This window comes from Leptosomus discolor, chromosome 14 (assembly GCF_034619465.1).
Source record: "Leptosomus discolor isolate bLepDis1 chromosome 14, bLepDis1.hap2, whole genome shotgun sequence".
NCBI classification, from domain to species: Eukaryota; Metazoa; Chordata; class Aves; order Leptosomiformes; family Leptosomidae; genus Leptosomus; species Leptosomus discolor.
The window spans coordinates 8,458,523-8,475,711 of record NC_141404.1 but is presented as its reverse complement, the minus strand read 5'-3'; the positions used below and the strand labels follow the sequence as shown (position 1 = coordinate 8,475,711).

The window sequence follows — 17,189 nt, the reverse complement described above, 5'->3', positions numbered from 1 at the left end:
GTCTCTTCTTGAACGGTATTCATCTTTTTGTCTTAGTTCAGAACTCCCCAATCAACAGAAAGAACTCATGTTGCACTTAACCTCAATACCATTTAACTTGTGTAAATAAGCATTGGGGTTACAGGGAAAAATAGAAGGAAAAATTACAAGTGCAGCTTGTATTTACACAGGAGAGCCTTGTAAGAGAGCCCTTGTAATCATTAAACAAACATGCGTGTTATGCATCAGTTACAAAAAAGGAATGTCACACCCAAAGGTATCTGTAATGTTTTAATTGATTTTAGAATTGTGTCCAACTGTGTAGTACTTGAATACATCTCAGAAAGGAGTCAAACCACTACAGGCAGGAGCTGGAGTAAGGTTCAAATTACAGCATTATGAAGAGCACAGGTTTACTTTAGTAGCTTTATAACAGAGCTGAAAGGTGGCAAGTTCTCACACGACTTCATCCATTTCTGCACATTGGCTGGGGCAGCATTTGCACTACCTGTCTGCTGAAGCACACACCACGCAACAACGTCTGCTACGGTGAGTTCATTTCCCACCAACCACGATGTCTTGCCCAGGGCAGCGTTCATAGAGCGCAAGACTGCTCCTCTTTCCTTACTGCTGCCTTCTTTTAGCTGGAAGATGGCTGTGTCAACCCAGCTGTCAATCAGAGTTGAAGTAACTGCATTGTACTTCTGGCCAAACAGGGAAAAGAGGAATCGAGCGATGTTCCCCTCTCCTTCAATAGGGCACATGGTTTGAATGCTAAACTTCATCTGGGGTTTTGGAACTGAAATTAAGAAAAGAAAAAAAGTGAATACCATGTGGTAGGTAAATACAACGGTAATTCTATTGTGTATTTTATTTGTGATGCCAGTAACACTGTTAACATCATTAACTTAATGAACAATTTTGTTTTCTTAGTCTAAATATTTAGACTAAGACAGGAACCTGGGATAAAGAGATTACTTTCTGCAAACTTCAGCCCAGTCTCCCACCTGATTTCTACTCTAACTTATTTGTAGAACCTGAAAAAACACTCCTATAAAAATATCCCGTGGGTACAAACAACCTTGTAAACGCCATGTGTATTTTAGTAGCAGTAACCACAAGCAGGAATCTTCCTCCTCTGTCCCCATCATTGTTCACAGCTATAAAGAGCTAAAAACGTTACCAGCAGTACGTACCCATCATGTGTCAGCACAGAGACACAAAGAATCTGTTGTCAAGGTTTTATAACACAAGTTTCATTTTCTCACCTATTGTAAAATACTGATCTCTGAGGGAACTTCGTTCTTACCATCCTTCCAGATGAGAGTAAAGCCCAACTGATATTCATGACGTGGCTGCTGCTTAGTCTGCTCTCCAAAGCATTTCAAGAGGTTTTCTGGCACATTTTTCACCGATGAATGTGTGTGAACAGCTGATAATATTTTATAGCGTTCACAAAGCAGACTGTGTAGTACTAATAACGACAGCGGAGGTACAGAAGGATTTGCATTGATTACAATATCTTTCAGGGCACCATAATCCTGAATGGAAAGTAAAAGGTTCAGCAGGTAAGACACAGTCCAGATCAGACTTTGAGGTAGTGGAGTTTTCATTTGCCACCAAAATGTACATAGCCATGCATGTGTGTATCTGAAATCCTAATGATAATCAAACAAATCAATTAAGTTTGGACATTTAAAACTACAACATCTTCCTTCCTCAACATACAATTCAAGAACGTGACTGAGGTAAATTCTAGACCAATCTGAAGCCAAAGTTAAAATTTCCAGTTTGTAACAAACAAGAAACCAACTGTTGTAATTTCAAAATGAACCATTCTATCTTGGAATTGTATCCAAATAAGAATATGTAGGATTTGGTATTTATACATGTTTCTATCTATAATCGCGATGCCCAAAGTGAAAGGGTAGTTGTAACTATCTCAGGCTTGCATATTGAGTTCTGAGTGTCCCAGGTTTTAATGTCACCCTTACAACCCTGAAAATCTGAGAGCAAAGAAAGTATCTATCAATGCACATGCTCAACTAAACTTACCTTTCCAAGCATCAAATCTAAATCTGCTCCATTTGTTGTCAAAGGAGAACATTCATCAGTCTGAATGATATTAGTTACATCAAAGTCAGCATCTGGGGTTTGTATCATCTTTGAGAGACCATCGACAGCGCTCTTCAGTTCATACAAGCGTTTCAGAATCTCTTCCTGGCGGGATTCAAGTGCCTGAAGTGACAGGTCAGCCTCTTCCTGCAGGAGAGGTAGAAATGTTCACTCAGCTCAGTGTCAAAATAGTCCACAGCTCACTTGACGGTAAGCTTTGAAAGACTTCAAACACATTCAAATAACTGGAACATCGTGGAATGCCATGGTTCTACATCTATTGGTTGTCTCTCTTGCCTGTGTGAGTGTGGTGAGAGATAGGTTATTTAATCAAATCTCTGAAAACTTCCTGCTTAATGTATTTTTTTAAACCACTAGCTACAGCAACCTCCATAATGTAGTAAAAATCAAGGCCGCCACCACCACAGAAATGTAAAGTTAGCAGTGATGTGCTGAATTAAAACCTGAAAAAACAAAGTTAGCTCATCAGCCCAGAAGAGCAGACTGAGTCTGTGCGAGGCTGCCAAACACAGAAACTTTTTGACAATTCAGGTAATTAAAAAGTAAAAACCCTGCAGGTTTAGATGGATGGTGTATCATATGAAATCACTCTTTGTAGTCGTTCTTTGTTTCACAGAATATAAATGATAGAGGAAAAAAAAGACCACAGGCTTTGTTACATGTTAATCCCAAAGCACCTTTTTGTTACCTCAGTTATCTTACAAGTCTCTTTATCTTACAATGCCACCTCTTCTAAAATATGAAAAATACATTACTGTGGGAGGTTTTAAGTCTACAGACTTAAAAGATTTTTCTTCAACATTATTTTATATAGATAATCAATTTCTAAGCATCCTGAATAAGGATTAATGAAACCAAACCTATCGACCAAACTTCCTTCTTTCCATCTAATGGATAAAGAGAGAACAAGCGAGGTATCCAAGTGAAATCCTGATACCCACTTACACATTATTGTCAAGGCCAAGACACAGAAATGCTTTTCAGTGACCATTATTTGACTCATACACAATTCCATGAAGTAAAACCCACTCTCACAGGAGACTGGTAGTTAATACATTGCTGTTGGAATGGCAGGGTATCTTAATAAGTGCTCCTGTGAAGTTCTGCCCCAAGGCTACTCCTACTCAGCATCTCCACCAGCAACCTGGGTGAGGGCACAGCAAGAACTCACTGGAAGATGTGATGGCATCAAGCTAAAAACAGCCACAAGCATCCTGGAATAATTCAAAGCGTTCCTGACTCTGGAGAGGGGCTGAAGTCTGCTAGATTAATGTAATTTGCATTTTTGCCTTAAAGTAACTGAGACTAGAAAGAGAAGGTGTGTAGCTGGCCAGTTCCTATCCAACAGCAGAAATGAAAATAGACCTGAGCCAAGAGAGTGACGACACAGTAGGGAGGGACATGGCCTACTGGGACACAGTCACCGACTACGGGCTTGTGAGGCCGCAGCCGGCACGGTGCTGCGAACACAGAAACTGGGACACACGAGAGCCCAGAAAAGCCAAGCTGAGAATTACCGAAGGCTTTACAAATATTACAGAGAAATGCCTGGAAAAGCTGAGCTTATTTAACGCTCGAACGAGCCACTGATGAGCAAGGAGGAACCAGCGCAGCCTGCGCTATCGCGCACTTCCTGGCGGATCGCGGGGACCAGGCCCTTGGGAGCTCCCCGGGGCCGGAGCCGGCTCCCAGCCCCCGAAAGCACGCCCCGTCCGCAGCAAACACCGACTCGGCGCGGCCGGAGGCGGGTTCGTCCCAGACGCCGGCCCGGTGCGCACGGTCGAGGCCGCCGGGGCGAACACTGAGGGCCGCCGCCTGAGCAGGCCTTGCCCCCGGCCGGCCAGGCGGGCCCACCCGCGCTCCCTCGCTCCTACCTGCGGTGGCGGCGAGGCGGCGGGCGAAGGGTGGCGGTGCAGGTTGGGCAGGCGGTACATGCAGGTGGGCAGCTGCTCCGCCAGTACCTCCCCGCCGGCCCGGTGGAAGGGCCTCACCCTGTACATGGGCATGGCGGCACCCGCCCGCACAGCGCGCCCGCTCCCGGCCCGCCGCCGGGCCCGCCCGCTCGCCGCCCCCATTGGGCCAGATGGGAGCACGGTGCCTTACTGACTCACCCGCAATCCAATGCATGCTGGTGGCTGCCGCACCGCCCCCTGTCTTCTTTCTATTGGCCAGCATAAGCCACTGATTCGTTAAGCGCGTCGCCATAGGGTAAAAGGTGTAGCTGTCAGTTGGCAATTTGGTTAGGACTGGCGGGCTGTTTTCTCCAGGGGCCAATGACTGAGCGGGGGCGGGGCTTGCGGGAAGGCGATCCTGAGGCGAGTGCGGCGCGTCCATCTGGGGTCCCGATGGAGGTGGCTGAGCCTTGGTGAGCGCCTGCCCTGGGGTGGGCTGGAGCGGGCCCCTGCCCGCGGCGGCGGGGGCCGCCCTCGCTCGCACACACCTGCCCGGGCCGCCCCTCCTTGTGGGCTCTCGGGTCCTCGCTCCCCCGCAGAGGGCCGTGCCCCGGCCGCTGGCGCGGTTGCGGCCTCCTCGGCCGCCGCTGCCTTCTCGGTTCCCGCCTTCCCTCCCGACTTGCTCGGGGAAGCCTCTGGGGATGCTCGGGCGCTCCGCATTTGGGTGCGGCCGCCCGGGGTATCGGTGTTTTGCCCCCCGCCTCGCCCTTGGGTGCTGGTTGCCGTCGCTTGAGAGGAACGGAGGCGCGGCGAGCCTCTACCGCCTGCTCTGCACTACCGTGTTTTTCCCTGTCCCTCTTGTTCAAGCCTGCAGCCTGCCAAAGCCATCAAGCCCATCGACCGTAAGTCCGTGCATCGGATCTGTTCGGGACAGGTTGTGCTGAATCTTGGCACTGCCGTGAAAGAGTTGGTGGAAAACAGCCTGGATGCTGGAGCTACCAACATTGGTAACCTTCTTTTCATCGTAATTTGATAACATTTCACTGAGTTCTAAAGTACTTTTTTTTTTCCTCAAAACATAATGCATATTGACAAATCTGTGCAAATACTTTCTGTTTGGGCCAAGCGTGTTTGCAGTGATTTTACACTTAAGTATTTTGCTTCCCAGCGTCCAGCTGGGCTCCTAGAAGCATGGGATTTTGTCTGCGTTATTTTATTTGTAGCCCTGCTTGCCAGTAAATAAGGTATGTGGCCTGTACAGCAGCGGTGAGCAGGCTCTGCTAGCCGGTGGCCTCAAGCCAGCAGATGGTTAAGGTAGGATTGTGGTTTCTAGAGCTGCCAGGATGACACCTCTTATAATTGTGAAAACTTTCTGTTCAGGCAAAAGTGCAATGAGTCTTAACTATCTGTGAGTACAGGCTGGTTTGCATTAGATTGATCTAACTTTTGACACCTACGAGGCTTTTTTTGTTGTTCAAATTTGACATGGAAAGCCATTTTCTGATAAAGTTACTTAAAGTACAAAATTAATACCAAGTACTTTGTATGAACATACAGAATTAAAAGACTTATTATGCAATTTTGTAGATATAAAACTTAAAGATCATGGAGCAGAACTGATAGAGGTTTCAGATAATGGAGGTGGAGTGGAAGAGGAAAACTTTGAAGGCTTGAGTAAGTTGAACCTCTTTCATGACTTACGTTTGTACATTTTGAAAGTATATTTTCAGTGAGAAAGGAAATTTTTTTTAAAAAAAGTAGCTAAGTTTATATTCTTTAATGGATACTCGGCTTTCACATAATGCCCACATGACCTGCAAGACTTGGGCAAAGCTAGACTGGACTCTGCAGTGCTATTGTGGTTATAGTTCTTGTAGCTCAAAAGTAGTCTTTGATTTGATTGCTTATTTAAGTGGAATAAAGAATAGAAATAATTATAGAAGAGAAAGTCCTATAAATGTTCATTTAGATTCGTTCATGCTGAGTCATCAGTCATTGTTGAAAGACTCAAGCTTTGTGAAAGTGACTGCTTTTGAGAGGGGAACTTTTGCTGAAAGTGAACTGACGTGGCATGGCTGACTGTCAAATTTTCCATTTGCTAGTTTTAAATTGCACAAAATGGGAGCAAAAACTAGCCATTGAAACAGAAATACCTGCATTTCTTTTTTTTTTCACATAATGACTGGGGATCTCTTTCACCATAAGTTATTACTCAGTAACTTTGTGTGTTCACAGTACGCATATAGGTACATCAGGAATTCTTTCTCCTACTGATCCAGGATAGTGAAAGTTCACGGGGGTTGCTACTAACTCAGTTTCTTACCTAGTGACTAGTGCTGCTGCACTGGTTCTGTAGATTGAGTCCTCCTCAGCTGTGGTCATTGTGGAATAGGCTTATGCCTACCCACTATATACCATCCACAGCACTGCAGCTGTTTTCTGGCAGGGCAGAAGTTGTGACAGGTACATCAGTAGCAGTAGCGGGTACTGGGTACTGCTCCGAGGCATCTTGTAATATGTATACCAACAATGCCATGTGAATTTTGGGTGTAAGTATGGAATAACAGGCATATCTGAGATTTTAAATAGATCTTGCTTCTAGGAAAAGGAGAAAGGAAACATTAAGTATTTAATTATTTTGTCTCATAATTATGTAAAATACAATGAATAACACAGAAATTTTTTTCCTTCTTGATATGCATGCAAAATCTACTTGCATACACCAGTGTCATTTTGAAGTGAAATATATATTTTAAATATCTTTTTTTTCAGCTCTGAAACATCATACATCAAAGATACAAGATTTTTCTGATCTAATACATATTGAAACGTTTGGGTTTCGAGGTGAAGCTCTGAGTTCACTGTGTGCATTAAGGTATTAATATTAAACTTCTTATTGGTAGAAAGTTACGATACGCACAAAAATAACTGAAGCTGACTTTTCAGTTTACCGTTATTGACAAAATGAGGCTTTGGAAATTTCCAGTTCTGTAATGTTAGGTAAATTTTGAGCAGTAGGTTGCATGAAGTCCTAAGTCCTTTCCAACCAAATTTATCCTATGATTCTAAGCACCCGATTGGTCCTTTTATGTACAAAATTTAGCATTACTTAAGCATGCAAATCTTAACAGGATGGAACTGTGTACTTGCCTAAGTGTTTGATCCTCTGAGGTAAAGCACTGTAACATCTAAGTGCTCTTTGCCAGGGTGTAACTCATTAAAACTGTACTTAAATTCCTCCCAAACTACACGTTTGAAATAGCGCAGGTTTTGTAGGCAGTTCTGTGCATCAAGAATATTCTGCTGTTACGTATTAGTATGAGGAATGTAGTGCCCAACAAAACCAGACTTTAACATTGCATTTTATAGGAGAAGAATGAAGGGGATAGCAGTAAAAATGTTTGCATTGTAGCTAGGAAAATCCTATGTCTGTAGGTTGTGGGCAGCGGATAAGATACAGTGCTCAGTGAGTAATTCTGTTGCCTCTTTCCTTCCGTTAGCGATGTTACCATTTCTACATGTCATAAGTCTGCAAAGGTTGGGACTCGTTTGGTATTTGATCACAACGGTAAAATTACTCAAAGAACTCCTTTTCCACGACAACAAGGAACAACTGTTAACATACAGCAGTTGTTTTATACTTTGCCGGTGCGGCATAAGGAATTTCAAAGAAACATTAAAAAGGTAGGTTAGATCAGAAGTTATTAATCAAAGGACTGTCATACCCCAGAATTTATTCACTGCTGAATGATATTCAGTTCTCTGTAGAATAGATTGATTATGTCAAGCTATTTCATGCCTGTGTCATATCTTCATCAAAAAGAAAACAGTCTTCCTGTATGCTTTTGTCTTCTGTTTTGCAATGATTGGTTTTAGAGGTACATTCTCAAATTTTCAGATTTTTAAAAGAATAAATATCATGATCACTTTTGTGTATTTTGGAATCAGGACCTGCTGTTTTATGGCTAAATATCAGTCTTGTAAACATGCTGTTAGTTTTTCAAGCACTATTTTTCACTTTTTTTTTTAACTTAATTTGTAAAGATATTTAAAAAAAAGTATTAAATGTGCTCCCCCACGCTCTTTTTATGTTATTTGCAAATATTGACTGTTTTGTTTGTTTATTTTTGTTTTAAAGAGAGACATTTCATATAAATGTGAACTTTCTTTTTTCTTTAATAGGAATATGCAAAAATGGTCCAAGTATTGCAGGCATACTGTATTGTTTCAAAAGGAGTGCGGATTAATTGCACTAATCAAGTTGGTCAAGGGAAAAAAAGCTCTGTGATATCCACTACTGGAAGTCCTAGCTTAAAGGAAAACATTGGAGCAGTATTTGGGCAAAAACAGGTACTGCTTTTATTATTGAAAAGAGAGATAATATAACTGTATAGAGAGATTTCTAATACCTAATAAATAGAGGGGATGTGGGGGCTGGAAGAGGATGGAGCATGTGTTAACTTCTAGCACACCCTACAGGTTGAAAAGGAGAAACGGTCCAGCCTCTGCCGATTCCCTTGGAAGTTTCTAAATCTGCTTAGAGATGTTTTGATGGAAGAGAAACGATTAGGTGATAGGGTTTCTGCTAAATATCTCTCTGAAGGCTGTTTTATGAGCTGTTGTGCCAGCAAGCCTCTGAAGGTTTGTGCTTTTGAAAAACATCATGGGCACCGAGGTCTGTATGTCACAAGAACAAGTAATTTTAAAAAAGCCTAAAAATGATGTGATGTGAAAGTCTTAATTGGGGAACGGAAAACTAAGGTGTTTCTAGCTTTTGCAACCTCTTCCTGTGAAGCTAAGTTTCATTAGTGTTCTGGTTAACCTTTAAATGGGATTGCAGTCCGCCCCTGTGGAGGTGTGGACTGTGATGCTTTCTAAGTAATAGCTATAAAAATCATTGTTATCCTCTAGAATAATGCAAAGATGAAAAAAAAAAAAGGCACTAAACCATCCTTCCTCAGCCTTGTATTACAACCATCAGGAATATTAAGTGGCTGATAGCTGCTGGTTAAGTGCCTCCTCCCTTCATGGTGCCTGTGTAGAGATTTCAAAGCCTGTTCATGTTGGGGCCGAAAGACTGGATGAAAACTGTAACTTCGTCTTGCCACACAGCAACAAGCATAGCTAAAAATTCAGTGTTATCGGAAGAATGTTTAGCTTATAGCCTGCTTGTATAATGTCAAATACTTAAATGTAAAATCAGTAGAAGATGCTCTAATGACAGAAAAACAATAGTGGCATGACTGGCAAAATGTTTGTGGTAAACATACCTGTACTTAGGCAGCTTGTGATTCAAATAACTTATCTTTTCTAATAGTTTTTAAAAATAAACTTCTATTAGTCTTTTTGCATATTGTTTTTACATAAAAGTTGATAGGTCATATGCATGTAGCTGGAAAGTCCAAATCATGTAATTTATTTTGTTTTTCTGGATATGTACATTTTGAAGCAAGGGTCTGTGAAATAACTAAGGTGAAAGTAGTGACGTCAAAGGATGAGAACAGCCAATTTGTTAAGGCATCATTTCTGTTTCTCAGTAAGCAGTGCTACTGTCTTCTGGTAGGTCTGGATATTTTAAATATTTGACTTGGTCAGCCAACCAACCATTTTATCAAATAGATTTTAAGGCTAATAATTAACAATAAAATAGAAGGAAAAAATCTGTACATGTCTAATGTTTGGATTCTTTTTTTTAGTTGCAGAGCCTCATTCCTTTTGTTCAGCTACCTCCTAATGAAGCTGTTTGTGAAGAATATGGACTCCACACTGCTGACATGCCACATTACCTTTATAGGTAATTAGAAAAGTACAAACCACTCTTGCCAGTGGCATTTTACCATAACCCAACATTTAAAAAAAAAAAAAGTGTGGTGGTTAATAGTATTAAATATAACTAAGAACAGCATAGTAGAGATCAGTATACAGTTTGGAAAAGACCATCACTCGATTTTAAAAAGTTAATTCAGGACTAAGATGTTGTTAGTCAAATGAGTGGGAAGAGCAAAACTACTCTTCCTTGTGTCCCAGTTGGTTATATATTACTGTAATCTGCTGATTGTCACCCTTGTCAGTGCTCTGAGTAGTTGGACAGATGAATTGTAGCCATTGTTTCTACCTACACTCTTCGGTCACATTACTGAGAAATTATATGAGAAGAATGTGAATCAGTCTGTGTAAGTAAATTACCCTTTACTTAAAGTGAGCTTTTTATCTCTCACTATACATGAGATGTGTAAACAGATGCATCAATATCTGACCAATGACAGTTCACAACTGACCTCTCTTCTGCTTTCAGAGCAGAAAAATTACAAATGCTTACTCTGATTTCAAAAGAAGTAGCTACTTTTTCATTGATGTTGCCTTTTTGGAGCTGAACATCCAGCGTCTGTCAGATAAGGAATTGAGAGATGAAATATGTATACAGATTTACTGGTGCTGCATAATAGTGTTTCTTTTAGCTCCTAACAAAATATTCTTCTTTTATATGGAATATGATGCTCAGTCAGAAAAATTTCTTTTGTTTTGCTTGTCTATTTTACCTTACTATTCTGTTGTAATTATTGAACAGTATTACAGGCTTCGTTTCTCGTTGTGACCATGGTGTTGGAAGGAGTACAACAGACAGACAGTTTTTCTTTATCAATCAACGTCCATGTGATCCAGCAAAGGTGATGATTTTATTTTTCTGACATCACTAACGCTAACTTGTTCAGTATTCTCTGAAAACCACTGGGTTAGTAAATGACGTGTATTTGTGTGGCTTGATCCTGCAGTTGCCTGTGTCTCAAGTTTTTGTCTGCATTGCGTCTATTTGTGTGAACAAAAGCTCCATCGTACAAGATATGATTTAGTACATTAACTGTTTTGAAGGGGATTAAATAACACATACTGGTGGGAAATAGAATATAATAGTATTGACACTTATTTTTTTCACCTTTGCTGCAGGTCATCAAGCTTGTGAATGAAGTTTATCACTTATACAATAAACACCAGTATCCATTTGTTGTCCTTAACATTTGTGTAGATTCTGGTGAGTTATAAGTAATTCTCAGTAACTTCACTGAAGGCTATAACTTCACTGAAGAATAAATGGTATTTATTTAGAGAATATCGTAACTCTTATCTGCATGACTTCCTGCACTGTGGTGATTTTTTGATCTACAGTTGGTGAGGGAGAGCTTAGGTTTCACTTTTTTCCCCTCTACTTTTTCTGTACTCAAAAGTAACTTCTTATTTCAAGTGTGAGATAAAGGGGATCTTGTGCTTAGCTTAAATACAGGAAAACTTGTATGATGTTATTGCACAGAATTAGCTTCCATTTTGTTTGCTGGGATGTTGAGAAAATTAAAAGTTTACTTTGCAGACATACTGTGACTGCTAACTGTGGCTTTGGTTTTAATCCTGTGAAATAAAAGTAGAGGGTGAAAGTGCAGAGAATTTTGATTCAAGGGTGGATTTTTTTTTTTAATTTTATTTTTAATTTATAATGTGGTTGGCTTTCACTTTTCTTCAGAGTGTGTTGACATCAATGTAACTCCAGACAAAAGGCAAATTTTACTTCAGGAGGAAAAGCTTTTACTAGCAATTTTAAAAACTTCTCTGATGGAGATGTTCGGTAGTGATGTTAACAAACTGAATGTCAATCAGAAACTTCTGGACATTGCAGGTAGGATACAAAATGTGAAAGTTTTGTGTATGATACATGGTAGAGAATTGAAAATGGAAAAATGTGGGGTTTTTAAAAAAAAATGAAAAAAATGTCTGGCTGTTAATTGATACACCTTTCAGGGCAGACTTTGCATGTATTGCTTACATTGAAAGGTTGTTATTGACATCAAATAATGAAGGAGGACCCTAAGTTATTAAGTCATTGTTAGGGAAATTACACATGCCAGCACAACATGATTTATAGTCAAATTTATGGGGAAAAAAATTACACAAAACTAATTGATAATGCTTGAAAAGGTTTTCTCCCAAGTTATTGGAGGAGTTCTGTGTTTACTTTATTTAAATGTCCTTGAGGAAGAATGGTTAAGGTCTCATAAATAAAATCTGAAATTCAAGTATTAGTTTATTGGATTTTGAACTTTGATTCTTTTATAACTACAGAAATTGCTGATTTTCTTGTGACTGTATAATCTTTCAAAACTGCTTTTCTGTGTTAGCACCATCTCATCCTCTTCATTTCTTCCAGCAGAACCCCTTCTAATGTCATTTTTTTTACTGACATAGAGAATCAATTGTGGCCTGATTCTTACTGTTGTCTTAAATTCATCTTTTGTAAAATACATGTCGGACTGCCAATTCATGAGGTTGAAGTCCTCTAATTATCTACAAATCACATATATACCTCAAGTATGTATTGTGCCAGCTCCTTAAGACCTTGCCAGCTGACTTTTATAGTAACAGTTAAAGTGTCAGAGCAATTCACTTTTCATTGTCACTCGGTCACTAAACTCATTTTATAATAAACGTGCGGATTGGACTGATTGCTGTTCCAGTTTAAAAAGAGACTACAAATTCATTCACACAAGTACCATTAAGTTTCTCAAAGATGTAACTGCTGATCTGTGGGATATTAATGCAGTTCAGCCCCATACTCGTCAATTGTCTGAACCTTAAGGGCTCTTTTGAGGAGTTTGCTATTTTTCTACCTCCCTTTTCATTCCTTTTACTAAAGCACATCATTTAATTCATGTGTCCAGGTAACTTAAAATCTTGAAATATTCTTTATTCTGATTTTATTAGGCAACTTGAAGAAGACACTTCCTGAAGAGTCAGAAAAGCCTCCAGTGGAAATCCTGCCTGACTCAGAGACTGAAAATCCAAGTGGTGAAGGAAGAAGAATAATGACCCTTGCCAGATTAAGGGAGTCGTTCTCTCTCCATCAAAAGACAGAGAGTAATTTTCAAAGCCCTAAAAAGGTAAAACAGCAGCACAGCTCCCCTAGACAAATGTCACTTGATACCACTTTGAGTACTGTGAAGACTCAAAAGGCTGTCTTGACTAAGGATTCTGAGAGTTGTCATAAGATGGACTCAAAGATGTCAATTCCAAGCAGTTATCTGAGAAAATTAGAAGATAATGTGGATTCTGGATTCTGTAGCACTTCTGAGTCTGATGCCGGATGTGGTACACCAGAAGCTGGGAGCTGCATCAATAGTGAAAGTGTAATTAATCCTCCTGAAGAAGAATTCTGTAGCTCAGCAGAACAACTTCAAAATGAATGTCTTAAAACTGGTGGATGTAGTGAGAAGTCATTGGAATGTGATGTTCAAGTCTTGCGCGCTGAACATAAGTTAAATCAAGTGAATGACTGGACTAATCAAAATAAGTTATCTCAAGGAGCCAACAGCTCTTCCTCAAGAGTAAAATATTTTAAAAGCAGAAGCTTTAAAAGTGAAGCAGATGACTTCAAGGCAAGTAAATGTCCTGAAGTGAAGAATACTGGGAACTATGTGCCAAGTGTTGATGTACTGGTGGAAGTTAAAAAGAAAACTGTGCCACTTGAATTCTCTATGAGGGTTTTAGCAGAAAAGGTAAAAAAGGTAATACAGCAACAACAGAAAAGTACAGAAACACAAAATTACAGAAGATTTAAAGCAAAAATTAGCCCTGGAGAAAATAAAGTAGCAGAAGATGAATTAAGAAAAGAGATCAGGTATTTTCACTTTCTTAACATACTGTATTCATCTACTAATAAAAATAGTTAAGGAAAAAATATAAGACCTTTCTTGGGGAGTGGGAGGAGGCTTACATCTACCTGTAAGTTTTGGATAATCTTTTATTTAACTATGCCATTAAAAATGTCCATTTGACAAGTTATTTTACCTGACAGAGCAGCTGTTTGAATTAAGTGCAAATGGAATGTGGAAAAATAAACTAAAAAGAAGGCCACAAACATTGTAGATTTGGCTTAGTTCAGACTTGTAATTTGCAGTGTAGTCAGAGAAACAGCAAACTTCATAACAGGTACTCTGAAAAGACTGCACAACTCATATTTCTCCCTCCTGTGAATTTGAAATTTGGTGAGACATGGCTGTGAAAATAAGCTATGTTCAGGTGGTCACTGGACAGTAAAAGCTTATGATTTGTTAATTTTGGATTAAAAAAAGTTATGAAAGCTTCTAATTGTGAAAAGGCAAATGTGTCAGCTGCCTAACTTCAAAACCCTGATGCTGCCTTCAGAGTTACTTAATTAAACTATCACCATACTCCCTGTTTCCAATTTAATTTATTGTCACCAGTGGCTGTATTTAAAATGGGAGAATCATGAATGAGTCCTGCCTTAATGATGGATTGTGTTCTGCCAGAAATGGCCTCATTGGTCAGTGGCAGATTCCAAATAAGTGTACTTTTTCACATTCACATCCTGCTTAAATGAGATTTTTTTTTTTTTTATGTAAAGTGTATTCTGCAGGGGAGGAAAAGGTGTTTTTAAGTCTTACAATCTTAACACAATGACTGATGAGGTGTAATTTATAATCTGTTTATATTTTCTATATACAGTAAAGAAATGTTTGCAAAAATGGAAATCATTGGCCAGTTCAATTTAGGGTTTATAATAGCAAAGTTGAATTCTGACCTTTTCATAATTGACCAACATGCTACTGATGAGAAGTACAACTTTGAGATGTTACAACAACACACTGTTCTTCAAGGTCAGAAGCTGATAGTGTAAGTATTTTCAGTGTTTTAACAATAATATTTTACGTTTAATTCAGTGTTTTGGGATATCTGTGATTATATTTATGTAGTATTTCACACATTCAAAACATTCAAGACCAAAGTTGTGTTTATATTCTGTGTTTCAAAGAGTCAGTCTTCACATGAAAAATAAATTCCACAGACAGCAATTGTAACAATGCAGCAAGTCAGGGGTCAAAGGGATTTCACAGTGGGCTTACACGGCAGCCCACAGTTTGGTGAGCGTGGTCGTACAGTGAGGATGTTGGAGGCTGCTATTGCAACAGGGAGTGCTGCCCAACCGACTTAATAAAGCAAAGTGAAATGTTTTAATAGAACTCTGTATTAGTATCTCTAGATTGCTTCTGAAACTTACTTTGTGGTCTGCACTATGTACCTATGCAATACCACATTTTTCTGTCTTTTTCAGGCCTCAAAATCTCAATTTAACAGCTGTAAATGAAACTGTATTGATTGAAAACCTGGAAATATTCAGAAAAAATGGGTTTGATTTTGTCATAAATGAAAATGGTGAGTTTGGGACAGAATTACTGGAAGTAAAAAAAGTTCAACGTTTAATCTCAATTATGTAAAAATCTCTTCTGGTAGTTATCAGAAACTTTGAAATAATATGCATTATAGTATATGGGTTGGGGGTTTTTTAAGACTTAGGATTTTGTGGTCTCTTTGCACTGTTTAACAGAACATTGTAGAGCATTTATTTCACCAGTGTTTTATAGAAGTTTCCGAAGACTCTTTGGAGTCACTGATTATGTAGCTGGATGTGTATTTTCTGGATGTGCTACATAAAAACCCTTTTGTTATATTAGTACACTTGCAGGCCCCAGCAGGGTTAAAAGCAGGCAAATGATAAATCTATTAACTTTAAATTAATAGATACCATTGGTAAATAATGTTCTTTGGTTTTTCTTATGGCTTTAGCTTTGACTTGCCGTGTACTTTTGAGCAGATCGTGTAACCTGCAAGCTCCTTATTGTTTTCCTTATACAGTGAGAATAACAGAAGTGCTGTGTGTTACTACTTTGGTATTTGGGAAGTCACTATAGTCTTTTTCCATGTTCTTCCAGAATCTCCAATTTTTGCCTAAAATGCTATTAATTACCAATTTCTTACAAACAAAAATCCATAATTATTTTGGAGACACATAACCCCAAAGTAGCTTCATAAAACAGTTTGTTGTTTGAAGTTAAAGGGTTTGTCAGAAATTAGATCCATCTGCTTTTAAGTTCGCAAGCAATTTTTTTGCTAACGTTAAAAGGATATCTGCTGTAGTGACCACTATGGTTAAGTTAGTAACATCCAGCAAAAGACTAAATTGAAACCTTTGCATATATGCAGGTCACATCATACTAATGTATCAAATAGTTTCTCAATTTTTCTCCCAAGAAGAGGTAACTTCCTGTAATGCTCTGGGGGTTTTTTTATTAATTATTGCAAATTTTTCAGCTCCTGTAACTCAAAGAGTTAAATTAATATCATTGCCAACAAGCAAAAACTGGACTTTCGGTCCACAAGACATAGATGAGCTGATCTTCATGTTAAGTGACTGCCCTGGAGTCATGTGTAGGCCTTCCAGGGTCCGACAGATGTTTGCTTCTCGAGCTTGCAGGAAGTCTGTAAGTATAGCACTTGACGCTTGTTTTCAAATAAATACCTTATTTTCTGTTGTATTATATATAGGTGGCTGTACCTATATATATTGCAGGGGAAGCTTATTTACTATTAAGTGCCAAAATCCTTCATTTTGTTGCTTGTGGTTTTGTCTAGTGTAAATTGGGAAAAATTTCTGGTAGTTTTTTATTTTGTTTCAAATTGGTGCACTTACGAACATACTGAGCTATATTTTGTGTTCTGTTCATCATTTAGGTGTTTCTGCTTTTAATGCCTTGCACAGTATTTGCTCTAGTAGCTGAAGCACTGCTCTTATCTGTGTCAGTTGTCAATATGGAGAAAGAAAATAATAATTGGGGTTTTCTTTGCTTTTACCTGCAGGTGATGATTGGAACTGCACTGAATGTGCAGGAAATGAGAAAACTGATCACCCATATGGGTGAGATTGAGCATCCCTGGAACTGCCCCCATGGAAGGCCTACTATGAGACACATAGTCAGTTTAGACTTGATTTCACCAGAATAAGTCAGTTTCTGGTTATTAATGGTTTTGATTTTAATTCTCGGTGATATGTTGTGCTTTTATCATTATACTCTTATTTTGAGTAAAAAAATTTTAGCCAGTCTTCAAATTCGAAGACAATAACAAAGGCATTCAGCAGGGTTTCATTGTTACTCCTGTCACGTCAACAATATCGAAGTCCTGGAATTCATGTGTAAATAACATTTTCTTGTATTGTGATTTACTGTGTGTATTATTTTTGCAACGAAGACTTTTTTAAAAATAAATATAAATGTTTATATATAAAGATTAAGAGATGAACCTCATTCATAGCAAATACACTGATTCTTAAAATTAAATGGA

General features: G+C 39.0%; 2 protein-coding genes across 5 annotated transcripts; one reads left to right on the top strand and one right to left on the bottom strand.

The window, feature by feature from the left end:
• Window positions 1–257: 257 nt before the first annotated feature.
• On the bottom strand, window positions 258–4,247 carry AIMP2 (aminoacyl tRNA synthetase complex interacting multifunctional protein 2). Of its 4 annotated transcripts, none has more exons than XM_086472948.1 (4): window positions 4,227–4,247; window positions 2,035–2,241; window positions 1,289–1,520; window positions 258–778 (listed from the first exon to the last, which is right to left on the bottom strand). In XM_086472948.1, the coding sequence occupies exons 2-4, from the start codon at window positions 2,140–2,142 to the stop codon at window positions 393–395; spliced, it is 726 nt and encodes a 241-aa protein (XP_086329074.1). In that variant the 5' UTR covers window positions 2,143–2,241; window positions 4,227–4,247; the 3' UTR covers window positions 258–392. The 4 variants fall into 4 exon arrangements, with proteins under 4 accessions (XP_086329074.1, XP_086329071.1, XP_086329072.1 ...); XM_086472945.1 differs by lacking the exon at window positions 4,227–4,247 and adding an exon at window positions 3,990–4,190; XM_086472946.1 differs by lacking the exon at window positions 4,227–4,247 and adding an exon at window positions 3,984–4,121.
• Window positions 4,248–4,460: 213 nt separating this feature from the next.
• Window positions 4,461–16,988, top strand: PMS2 (PMS1 homolog 2, mismatch repair system component). The gene is made up of 15 exons (XM_086473327.1): window positions 4,461–4,480; window positions 4,875–5,014; window positions 5,595–5,681; window positions 6,780–6,882; window positions 7,508–7,691; window positions 8,190–8,357; window positions 9,704–9,801; window positions 10,576–10,675; window positions 10,953–11,037; window positions 11,521–11,673; window positions 12,756–13,668; window positions 14,517–14,684; window positions 15,124–15,224; window positions 16,161–16,330; window positions 16,707–16,988. The coding sequence occupies exons 1-15, from the start codon at window positions 4,461–4,463 to the stop codon at window positions 16,848–16,850; spliced, it is 2,634 nt and encodes an 877-aa protein (XP_086329453.1). The 3' UTR covers window positions 16,851–16,988.
• The last annotated feature ends 201 nt before the right edge of the window (window positions 16,989–17,189 follow it).